This window comes from Amphiura filiformis, unplaced genomic scaffold, assembly GCF_039555335.1.
Source record: "Amphiura filiformis unplaced genomic scaffold, Afil_fr2py scaffold_28, whole genome shotgun sequence".
NCBI lineage: Eukaryota > Metazoa > Echinodermata > Ophiuroidea > Amphilepidida > Amphiuridae > Amphiura > Amphiura filiformis.
Genome location: NW_027305492.1, coordinates 1,318,983 through 1,331,983, shown reverse-complemented (window position 1 = coordinate 1,331,983; position 13,001 = coordinate 1,318,983). Strand labels below are relative to the sequence as shown.

The following is a 13,001-nucleotide window of genomic DNA, read 5'->3' as shown; positions in this document are numbered from 1 at the left end:
AAATCAAATTACTCAGGGCACATCACAATGCGCCCTATACGCGTTATTGATCGCGTTAGACGCTTGTGCTGGCGACGCGTTCATTAGCACCCCAGCACCCATTAGCACACCATGGCAACGCCCATATTATGTGTGCCAATTTGTGGTTCGCAGGATCTTTTCTTCAGGCTCTGTAGAGTGCAAATTTAGCCGGTGCGATTTTAGAGTCTACCGTGTGATATAAGTGACTATTATGCAATAGAAGTGTTTTATTATGAAATAACCCGATTGTCAATCGCTGTAAAAAAAGGGAAAAACTAGTAATTTGTTTGGCATTTTAGCTCACATTTTTGCAAAAACAATCAAATCCTATGGGGGACTCCCTCAAGCTCCTCCAGAATGGCCAATAGAATTGCATTTGCCTTCAAATTTAGGCGAGTTGATAAGTAATAAAAATGATTAGTCTAATGCAGAGTGTCTAAAGTAATTTGTGTGAAGTGAGCGGTACAGCAGAGGTGTCCAAGGGCGCCCAAGGAGTGAAGCCCCGGTTGTGGTCCAGGACTGAGCCCCCTTGATGCTACTGCATTTTAGATATTTTAAGTGGCATAGGACGGCTCTCTTTGGGCATAATATTTAATATTTCTTATATTTATTTATCATGTTAAAAAAAAAGCAATTTACACTAAAATGTGTTGCTTTTTTCTTTACATGCAATCATGCATGAATAATTGTTTATATCAGTTTTTCTCCTTGGTTTTTCTTTGTTTTGTTTATAGTTTTTGTCTTTTACTTTATTTTTACAATAAAGTGTTTTTTCAACTTCTTTGTTACTAGGGGGGTATATTAATTATAAATCAACAATTATTACTAAAAAAATAGTTAAAATCACAGCCTCAAATTTTCTTTCTTGAACTTTATCACAATAAATTTGTTCAGTTGGTTTAATTTTCCAGTAATAACTCTACATACCCAATGCGATTAATGCACTTGTAGGCTGTTGTTTAGGATCATTATTCCAGCATTGCTGCATGATATCTGACAGATCTTTGGGACAGCTTTTGGGTAAGGATGGCTTGGCTCCATTGCCAACTTCAAAGACCACCCGGTGCCATTCCAAGTCTTCAAATGGTGGTTTCCTTGTGCAGATGGCTAGTAGCAACATCCCATATGCCCATATATCAGCTGGCTTGGAGTATATAGCCCTTCCACGTTCATTTCCCACATGAATTTCTGGTGCCATGTAGCGATAGGTTCCCTTCTGGCTGGATGTTGTCTGGGACTCTTCTATCTCACGCGCAAGACCAAAATCACACAATTTCAAGAGGTTGTCTTGAAAGAGAAGGCAGTTTTGAGGCTTGATGTCCCTGTGCAGGAAGTTCTGTCCATGGAGATATGTGATTGCAAGTGCCGATTCTTTTGCCCACTTTTTCTGCAGCTGATATGGAAGAGGCTTTGATGGATCTTTGAGGTAATCATGCAGTGAACCATTAGGTGCATATTCCATTAGAATAAGTTTAACACTTGGGATTTCACAAATTCCAAGCAAGTTAACTATATGTGGATGATGTAGTTTGCTCATGACTTCAGCTTCTTTCTTTGCTAATTTATAAAGTACTGTTTTGCTTGCAGCTTCTTTGTATCCTTTGTAGGGCTTTTTAAATGAGACTCGGCTGACAGACCCAAATCCACCTTCTCCTATGCATTCATGGAAGTCAATATTACTAGCATCCAGTTTATCAACTGAAGCACCCATTTTGATATATCTGTGAGATGAATAAAAAGACAAATGATTCATACAATCAGTAGCGTAGCCAGGATTTAAGGGGCTACTACACCCCTGCTCAATTTTGTGCCTATTTTTGCATTTTTCTCCAAAAATATAGCGCATTGGTGACAAATAAAATATGTATATTATAGGGGCAAGGACTACAACTACTGCACTGGAAATTCTATTTCAACACAGACAACAGTTGTGGAGTTACAGTCAAAAATGAAGGAAAACTAATATTTGATCAATAAATCAATAACTACTTGCCTTGAGTTGCTGATTTTTCTGTGCAGTAGTTGCAGTCCTTGCCCCTATAAGATACATATCTTACTTGTTACCAATGCGCTTTTTGAGAAAAATGCAAAAATAGGCACAAAATTTGCCAGGGGTGTAGTACCTCCTTAAATGTGTGGGGCAATAGTGTACAGTATAATCTGTATTTCTACCACACATTGACTCCATCAGTCCACAATGTTATTAATAGTAGTGCATTGGAAAAGACCCTTTGTACTGGAAAAACCCTGCGATCATATTAATGTTGAATATATCAGTGCGGGTATCAGTGTATGTACAACTGCATGCTTAGCTAGCTAACAATTATTATATAGATTTTTCTTCAATATGTGTTCATATACATGCACTCAAATGCAAGATTTGTGGCTGTGAGAGCAGGAATATGTATAAATAATATTAATAAATAGATACTTCTTACCTCTGCGTATAAAATCTGGATAACTAGTGTGTGATATATGACATGTAATTGTACTAGATTGACTCATTCAGTCTACAATTTATAGTGGTGCATTGTGTTTTAACCATGCATGTTAATTGCTATTGTACAGTGTTGTGGTATCATTTTTAATTATTGCTCAATAAATGGTGTGATATATTCGAATTACCCTTGTCTGAAAAAACCCAGCGATCACAATATGCATATCAGTGTATGTACACCCACCCCTACATTCGATATGTCATAAGTTCAAGTATATGTCCAGTGTACATATCCCAAGGGGGCCACTCATATATGAAAGTTGTAAGCATCCACGTGAAAGAAAACACAGATTTAGGGTGGTTTTGAAAAGCAAAACGAGGATCCGCGAATAGGGTCTCAAAACACTCATTTTAGTAAAAGAAGGGGTGTTTTTTTTAAGGATGATCCTCGCTTAGGGTAAAATTTTTAAAATTACCCAATTAACGGACATTAGTGGTGACATATTTAACAAATTATTCGGCACAAAAGAGTGGTTTCTGAGCAATTTTACCAACCAGATTTTAAAAAAAAATCGGAGCCGACTTCAACAGTGCCAATTTTAAACTTACCGATATCACTGTACCGACACAAGCAATGTCTATCCTTGTTTAGGGGCAAATTTCTAACCAATTCCTCACTTAGGGTGTTTTTATAATATCTATTGTTTTGGCAAATTTTCGACATCCCAGCTTAGGGTCATTTTTGAAAGTCAATTCACGCGGATGCTTACAACTTTTATACATGAGTGATCCCCCCGGGTACATATGCAGTATAGTATACATACACACCAATATTCATGCTATTCAGGCCTGGGAATTCCCATTAACAAAACTTTTATACATGAATGATCCCCGGTACATATGCAGTATAGTATACATACACACCAATATTCATGCTATTCAGGCCTGGGAATTCCCATTAACAAAACTTTTATACATGAATGATCCCCCGGGTACATATGCAGTATAGTATACATACACACCAATATTCATGCTATTCAGGCCTGGGAATTCCCATTAACAAAACTTTTATACATGAATGATCCCCCGGGTACATATGCAGTATAGGATACATACACATCAATATTCATGCTATTCAGGCCTGGGAATTCCCATTAACAAAACCAAAACTTTTACTTGACAGTTTCGCCTATCACGGTCGATAGTTATCATCAGAATGACGCTTGTTGTTCCTTCTTGTTGGATGGATCAGGACTGAATGTACAGGGTGTGTCAGTAAGGAAAGGATCATTATACATGACTTTGGAAGTGGGTCCCCTCATCTCTTTTCATGACAAATTAGGTCATTATCTTCTGTGTATCCAAATGGATTCTTTGATGAATCTATAGTTTTTGTATTAAACTCCTTGCATTCACATTATTTTGTTTGTTTGTTTGTTTTAGATTGTCCATATTTTGACTTGATATGATGTGATATATATAATTGTATTAAAATATACAAACATGCATGTTTGGAGTCACATGTACATGAAAGGAACATGCACAGATTCTATGGGGTCATATAAGTCAACTAACATTTGTAAAATGTTCTTATTTTGACTATGATGATGCGACACATCCCATAATGTCTAGAGTCTCATGAGCTATGGGTGGGGACATTCAGATTATATATGGGGGGGTCAACTGACATTTGCAAAGTGTTCTTATTTGAACTATTGTGATGTGACACATCCAAAATGTGTAGAGTCACATGAGCTATGGATGTTGACATTAAAGGGACATTCATTCATCCATTTTGGTAGTCAACTGATATATTCAAACTATCCATGTTCAATATCGCATGATTGGTCGCTAGCGGTATTCCCTTAATCAGCTATTCGATTTTTTCCAGGGAAATAAAAATGAAAGATAATGTTAAAATTGTATTTTGTTTTCAAATTTAAGAGAAGAAAATGTGACACAGATGGAATTAAAAAGTGATGGTTATGAATGAGGTTATAATGACTTTGCATCACTTTTTTAAATTTATTTATTCATTTATTGGGTATTATGAAATATCTAAACATCTAAATGGGTATTGTGAAATATCTAAACCTTGGAATATCTTAACCTTGGAATATCCCTCAGGGCTGCACCTCTTGGTATATACCTTGGTACGAAAGCACAATTTTTAGATATTTCACAACAGCCTCAAAGTAAATGATCCGCAGTCATTAACCTCTAATTAACTTTTCTCTTTCTTTACACTTTATATTTCAGGGGTGTAGATGAGAACATGTTGAAACATTGCCATATAGTGAAAGACACACACAATAACATATGACAACATGACACATATAATTTAATTGTTTGACAGGTTTATTTTAATTGCAAAATAGTGGTGTCCCATCAAAAGCATGGCCCCAACAAATGTGATATTTAAAAAATTGTTTTTAACAATCATTTAGTTTTTTATTATTTGAAAGCCACAACTTAGTCTCTTATCTGCCCAAAAAACCCAGAGCTCACATTTTGATAAAACAGTTTTAACAATAACTGGTTGATTACACACGTACAAGGCATCACTCAGTGGATCATTTTTGTCTCCTTATGCACAACCATGTTTACATTCAAAATTATATCTTTAAAACTGTTTTTCATCAAATGAACTTCAGTTTGTTGCATACAATAGCTATTAAAAGCATGTGGTATTGCAAATGAAAACATTGAATGACTGTTTAAAACATGTTTTAATTAGCATTACATTTTCATAGCATTACATTTGTTGAGGCCCGCTTTTTGGGACACCCTGTATATATCTTTCCAGTTGAATACTCCTCTTTTACTTTGCAATCATTCAGTGATATTTCTTGTTTCATAACACTGGTAAGGTGGAGAGTAACATATTATGCACTATTAGTATTAGGCACCAAAACCAAATTTGTTTGATCTTTGGATAGACTGTCGATGCTGCTTCAATGCCGGGGGCAATCCAACTTTGGAGGTGATGCGTATGTAGAGCTGTTAATACCCTCTTTTTCAGCATTTTTTTCACCCAAAGACCCCATATTTTTTTACGAACACATGCTCTGTCACCTGAAGACCCCTATTTTTCCATTTGATCTGTCACCCAAAGACCCTTACAAGTTCAATTTGAACAGCAACTTTCATTTATCACTGATTTTGTTACTTATTTTGAAAAAACAAAGAAATTTGAAGCCATTTAGAACTAGAAATTCGATTTTCGAGGTTTCTGTGGCGCTGTTTTGGTTCTCACCCAAAGATTCCATTTAAAAAAAATGTCATGTTCTCACCCAATGACCCCATATTTTTTACATTTTGCTCTCACCGAATGCCCCTTAGTGCGAAAGTGCCAGCCCTACACCTATATCCGTTTCAAATGGAAGGGCCCCCCCCCCCCCGGCTTCAATGATGCTTGTTATTAATATTATTGAACTAACAATTAATGAGAATGCTAAATCTATATTGGTGAATATCAATACATACTAAGAACAATAGTCAATTAATTGATTTCATAAATAATAAGGCTCAATAATGGTTTTGTTTTATTTACAAAAAAGTTAATAACTTCTCACAGCATCTTCAACAATATTAATGGTTTTCTTGTATTTACAAATAATTGATCACACCATCTCCAACAATAATAGTTTTTTTTATTTGCAAAATATTGAATAATTTAAATTTTCTCACACTATCTCCAACAATAATGGTTTTCTTTTATTTAGAAAAGGTTGAATAATTTTGCACACTATCTCCAACATTAACAGTTGTGTTTTTTTTTTATCATAGACTGTAGAAAAGATCTTGCCAATAGGCTGATCTCTCCAACAGTACGGGTTTTCTTATATTTGCAAGAAAAGATCTTTACAATACATGGATCCTGGGTGTCTATACTAGATGTCAGTTTGACCGAAATTCTTTCCTACAAAACAAGGTAATGGGCATATTGCATAACGATAGATACAGCTGCGGCTAATCCATCTCCTTTGTTATTCAATATGCGTATTGTATTGTGGGAAGGAATTTTGGTCAAACTGACTTCTGGTAGACACTTGGACATACGTGACATAATCAAGGGGAATGAGTCGGATGTCACTAATAATATTGTTTTTGAGATATTGGCAAAAACGGTGCTTAAAAATTCTTTTGTTTTATATTGATCAGCCATTAAATTGCTCCTTACTTGGTAACCAGATGTCCGATTTTAATGGGGTTTGCACCAAAATGTAGCATTCGTAAACTGCCAAAAAATTATGTAAAAACTTTTAATTGAATATTACCGACATGTGACTTATTCTCCTTGATCATGTCACATATTGAATATACTCTTTCACTGGACCGAAACAAGAAAAAATCTTTCTGTGTAAGACAAGCTCTGTGCGGTGGATTGTACCCTCTGATATAGGCTGGGTGTGTGCTTGGCACTGCTTGCTGTTGCTGTCACGACTCTCATATTCTGGGCTTGCAACAATGAGCATAGCGGGTCGCTATGCTAGCATAGAGCTAGTCCTACTTTTGTGTGCAAAAACAGGTCATTTTGCCATATGATTACTACGTAAAGTGTGTGTGAAACCAATTGAAGCAAAATAAACCAAACTTCATGTTGTAATAAGCTCTGCAAATGCTTAGAGCATTATTTAGCTGAAACTGATATTGTGGTATGAATATTCTCTTTGTGATCTCTCCAGTCAATTGAAGTAAAATAATGGGTGCACCTAGACAAAATTGGAACACCAATGTTTTTGCTTGCTCCTGAACAACATAAAGAAGGAATCTATGGAAAAAATGCTAATTTGCACAAGACAAAAATGGCCGCTAAATCAAATTTCAAAATTTGGCAGATATGGATAAAAACCATCTAATTATATCCTTTCATTATTGGGATTTAGAAAAAGTATAGTTTTAGGCATGAATGTGAAGGTCAAAATTTGGTACCCACCATTGTCCACCAAAAATGCTCCGATTTTGTTCCAAGTGGTCTCAAATTATTCTGCTTGGAAAAACATTTAAACCAAAGAATAATATAATATTTTGAACTACAATCTAGGCAACTGGACTTACGTTTTTGAGTGGGAAATGTTCACGTTCTATCCTGAATAGGGGAGGTGGCCTACGTCACAACTTGGCCAGGGCCTACAGTTCAGTGATCAGGAAGATACCTCCCAGGTTGAACTAGAAGGTGACCTGTGATACAACAACATCCGCTTCCAGAGTTCGAATTCAGTCAATTTTTTTGCATAGCTGTTTGTGCTATGCAAAACACGTACATGTTTGTATAGCAGTTTCCAAATTTTGCATCGCAGTTATTTTGCTATGCCAAAAAAAATGTGTAGCATTTGGCGATGCAATATTTGTGTTTTCGTAGCGAATCTACAACTTCTGTCATTGTCATCAAATCTTGGCTATCACTGCCGCCAATAAGTATTTGCGCATCACACAAATTTCCCAAGAAGTCAAAATTTACGTGTAATATTGCCTTTGACATTTCCCTCATTAATTATTCATGAGCTCATTATCGCGACGTAACGCTATGGGCATTTTCCAGGGAGAGAAAGTGGGTATTTTGAAACCGATGCTCAGTAAACATATAAACAATTTTTTATGCGCAGTTGGCATATACAGCTTCAGGGGGTATTGAAACTACTTGAAAACATCTCCTAGCAATGGTCAGAGGTCAGGTTTTTTGCTGATAGCCGTTGATTTGACAGACGTAATTTTGCTCTTGCAAGAGCTTGACAGATTCGGGAACCACCAAAATTACCTGGGGCTTTACATTGCTAGCTTGAGGGATATCCCCACATGCTTTGTGTCAAAATGCCAAAAAAATGTGATGTGGAATTTGGCTCGAAAATCGCGATGCGTTGGGGAACTTTTGAGGTAAATACGACATGGAATTTAGCTCAAATTTATGTATAGCACTTTGCATTTTGGAAAAGTGTATAGCAGTTGATGTAAATTGCATCGCATCCGCTTCACAGGTCAATGAACTTTTACCGCCAGAAGATCAGTCAGGCTGACGATGCGTTCAGGATAGAACATGAAAATTTCCCACTCAAAAACGTAAGTCCAGTTGCCTAGATTGTAGTTCAAAATATTATATTATTTACTACCTGGATGAATGATAATCTTCACAAACGTAAACCAAAGAATAGTTTACCATATTCACAGATTCTCAATCTGTGCCATATCTCAGGTGTTTTGTTACCAGGGTAACAGGGCAAAAAATTCACAGCCCATTGAATCATGTTCACCATTTTTGTGTTGTTACCCAGGTAACAAAACATGAGACATGCATTGGCAGCATAGGCACTGTAATTATTAGCAATTGTTTTTTTTTGCCTAAAAAAGCCTCATCTGATTGGGTCAAAATTAAAATGTGAGATCTATCTGATGCTGCCCTGTCTGACATTGAAAACTAACATTACGAGGGGAGGTCAGCAAGTAATGAAAGTTGACCTTTGACCCCATATATTGAATATTTGGATGGAATTTCTTTATGATCACATAAAGATTGTACCTTTGTCTTTCAAACCATATATGTGCATTATGATACCATATACTTGATTACGTAACAGTATCAGCATAAAGTCAATAGACTAGGGACACTGCCAAATCACACGAAAAGCCGGGCCTTTTAAATTACAGCAAAAAAAGGCATGTGTTTCAAACGTCAGAGAACAGCAAAAGTACATGGTGCATATGGCTAGTTTTGGCAGGAATAAAAACTAGGTCCCGGGTTTGCCTTTGGTATAATATGAGACTTGCCATTAAACTTTGAACTTCAACAACTTTAGGACTTAAAGGGAAGCAACTTTATTCTGCAAAACTGGCGAAAATGAAAAAGCAGTTATTACAAATGACATTAATTATCTCCAAAATGAAACAGATTAAATTATAATGACTGGTCAAATGTGAGACTCGTACTCAGTACAATGATTACTGATGCAAATCAAACAACCATCTGCCCATGCGTAGGTGGGATGACCGATAGAACATGCTGGAAATATATGAAAATTGCAAAATTTCATGTAAATAGGGCTTAAAATATTACAAAATGCTATGTAAACAGAAATATAATATTCATGTAATTTGGTATGGATCTCAACCTCATAAGAACTACTACTTTTTGTACAAATGTAACAATAGTAGAATAATAGTTATATTTTAATCACGGTTTCACAAATGTTTAAAGAGACTCATGTTTTAATGTTTGGGGATTAGTCAACAGAACTGGCAAAAAAAATCATGTTTGCTGTTGTTGGCAATATCAAAATGCTTATGGAAAGAAAACCATTGTTTTTGTCAAAAATAACACATATTTGACCACACATTATAAATAAACTAAAACCTTTCCAGCTCGACAAAGATGGTTTTCACGGTTGTTTGATGGCATGTAAAGCGGAGTCATTTTTAAGAAAAGTTGAACGATGATGGCGCTATTTATATCTAAAATCTTGTTTGCATATTTACAAGGAGTAGACACTTGTAAAATGGTATTAGAACATCAGCAAACAGACTAACAAATGATGAGGGAATTTTCAACAACAAAAATTATCATGAAATGTAAGGTATAACTCATATTATTTGGACAATTTAAATTTAAAATAATGTAAATAGTGCCCTCAATTTGCACACAAATGTACAGTTTATAGAATTAAAATTACCACAAAAAGCAGAAAAAGATAAATAATTTGATATAGAAACGATAATCTATGTTAAAAAATGCTACAAAATATATGTGTATATGTGACCCCCGGGCACAACTGAGCCCTGAAGTCGCCAATCATCATATTTGAGATATTCAACCAAAATATTCTGCTTGAAATTAGCTTTAAAATGATGTATATCATGTCTATAGTACTTGACATTTAACTAGTGAAAATCAATAAAACAGTCAATAAATCCTTTGTTTCCTATTGTTTATTGTTAAGATCGATGGAGCATATCTCAATAGTGGCACTGGCGACATCCGGGCTCAGTTGTGCCGAGGGGTCACATATACCGTACATACTGTTTATTATTGTGATAGCTTTTGGTATTATTCAGGCCTAGAATTAAATATATTATAAAAAAAAAATTTTTAGAAAAATTAATAAATGATCACATCAAACAACCCTGTTTTATGAACTGGAGGTTTGTGTTCTACTACTTTTCCAAAAGGCAGCACTCTCCATACTTCAATTCTCGAGAAATTTGAAATGTACAACAAAACCTCATTTCAGCTTCTTCACAAAAACAACTCATTTTCAGCCAGTGACTGGTCTAACATTGATTTTATGCTAATGCTGTTACATGATCAAGTGTGTGATATAATTGTTACATGTATGTGTTGTTTGAAAGACAAAGGTAGGCCTACAGTGTTTATGTGATCATAGAGAAATGCCATGAAAATACTCCCTATGGGGTCACAAGTCAACTTTCATTACTTACTGTTACTGACCACCCCTCATATGTGGAAAAGAAATACACATCTATTTGTTATGGAAATGCTATGTTAAAGTTGGTTATGTTATGTAAGTTTTAGTACAGTCCCAGCAAACACAAAAATGTTAGAAACTTGTGGAAAATGAAGACCCAATTGAAGCCATTTGGTGGACCATTTTGTCACTATAATTGTATAAAATTTAGTATGAGAAAGCCTAAAATTTGCGAAAAAACGGCCCAGTTGAAGCCATTCGTGGATAGGTTTTGATTTTTATTTGATTAATTATTGCTTCATATGTACCCATAAAGTTGCACCACACAGGGGGTGTATGAGGGGATGTTCCCCCCTGAGAAGTGAGAAACTTTTGCAAAATGAAGACCTAATTGAAGCCATTTTGTGGACCATTTTGTCAGTATTATTGTGTCAAATTTTAGTTTGAAAAAGCCGAAAAAATACAATTTTTGAAATTGGAAATTTACAAAATGAAGGTACATTTGGTGCATCATTTTTACATTATATATCATTGCTTTTTAAAACAAAAAAGGGCCCGAACTCAATTTGCAAAATTTTAAATGTTACACTGACACTTTAGAGGCCTAAGATTCATAATTAAAGCATGCATGGATTGATGTTGAAGTCAGCATGGAGTCCATCTTAATATACTGACTTTGGTGACAAAATATGACGGGCCCTGCATGTCGGTGTGCCCGCAGTAATTTTCACATGCTTTTGGGCGGTGGACCGCCTTCAAGCAATGCCTAAAATAATCACAGGCCTATATATTATAGGGCCTACTTTTGATTGACCCGAGAGTGTGGTTTATTTACACATGGACCTTTTTAACTTTTTCCCTTCTCCTTTTCTCCCTTTTTCTCTTCTCTTTTGCTCCTTTTTTCTTCTTTCTCTTCTCTTCTCTTCTCTCCTTTCCTCTTTTTTTTTTGGAGGAGGGGGGCGCCCCCTGAATCCGTGCCTGGTGCACACACAGAATGTCTCTGGTAAAAGCACATGTGGCATTCATGATTGTACAGTTTAGCCTAACATGGAAATTTGCACAAAAATGATTGTGAGATGTTTGGTGGTTTTACTTCAGGCTGTATTTTAGAATTGATGTCTCATTAGCAACCACCAGTGATCCACCAGGTGTCATAGACAAATCCAAGGGAGAGTACAATCTTGTGGTTAGGCATTGCAAGAATTCACCTTTGGGACTGTAGGCATGAATGTGACCTGTGTTGTATTCACATCTTGACATTGCAACATAAATGTTATCATTGTGATCACACAGTATCCCATGTGATACTGACTGCCTACCTGTCATATCCTGAACTATTTTTGGTGTGAAGCTAAAAACCTCATTACCTGAGTAATCTGTTGCTACTACCTTACTGTAATCTGATGGATGGGAATGAATCAGGATTTGATTCTTGCTATTGACAACCATGCCTGAACCATAACCAAGTGAGCATTTGATCTTATTGACTACCGTACCATCTGGACATGTATGGATTGTGATGATATCCCTCTCCCTATCACCCACCAATAATTGCCCTTTTCTATCTATAGCAAGACACTTCCACTTGGGAGATGTGTTTGAATCAGGTGTGAAGCAGCGGAGGTATTTCCCTTCTGTAGTAAACACATGGACAAATCTACAGGAGACACTTGCAACAAAGATGTATCCTAAGGGTGATACACATATGTTACAAACATGGCCTATTGGCATATCAGTTGACCTCAGTTGCATTTTGCATTTGCCATCACCATCAAGCAGATAGAGTTCATCTGTACAAGACACGACCATATCCCCATTTGGACAGCAGGCAATACGATAACACCCAAGTTCTTTTCCTTGATGTTCAGGATGGATTTCTCTCTCCAATGACCAGCAAGCACCTAATGCTGTGGAAAGTGAAAGATTAAGATGTGTTGTTTACCTATAATCAATTCATTTATTTTTCTTTCAAAGTAATTAATGTTCAAATTGTTGTTATTGTTAATTGCATAAGGGCCATCTCACATCAGGGATGCAAATTGTGATTTCTTCCTCAGGAACAAGGTTTTAGGCTCACGATTTCCTCAATCAGACATACAATAGCTTTATGAGAATGCTAACATACC

General features: G+C 36.0%; 2 protein-coding genes across 2 annotated transcripts in view; one reads left to right on the top strand and one right to left on the bottom strand.

Annotated features, from left to right (window-relative positions):
• Positions 1-13,001, top strand: part of LOC140143803 (poly(A)-specific ribonuclease PNLDC1-like) — a 173,262-nt gene that overhangs the window by 112,229 nt on the left and 48,032 nt on the right. The gene's annotated exons all lie outside the window — the stretch shown is intronic.
• Positions 1-13,001, bottom strand: part of LOC140143771 (uncharacterized) — a 37,358-nt gene that overhangs the window by 10,162 nt on the left and 14,195 nt on the right. The window contains exons 2-3 of the mRNA XM_072165584.1: positions 11,969-12,782; positions 949-1,742 (exon numbers count right to left, since the gene is read on the bottom strand). Of these exons, the coding sequence (XP_072021685.1) occupies positions 949-1,742; positions 11,969-12,782 (1,608 nt within the window). The remainder of the gene's footprint in view (positions 1-948; positions 1,743-11,968; positions 12,783-13,001) is intronic.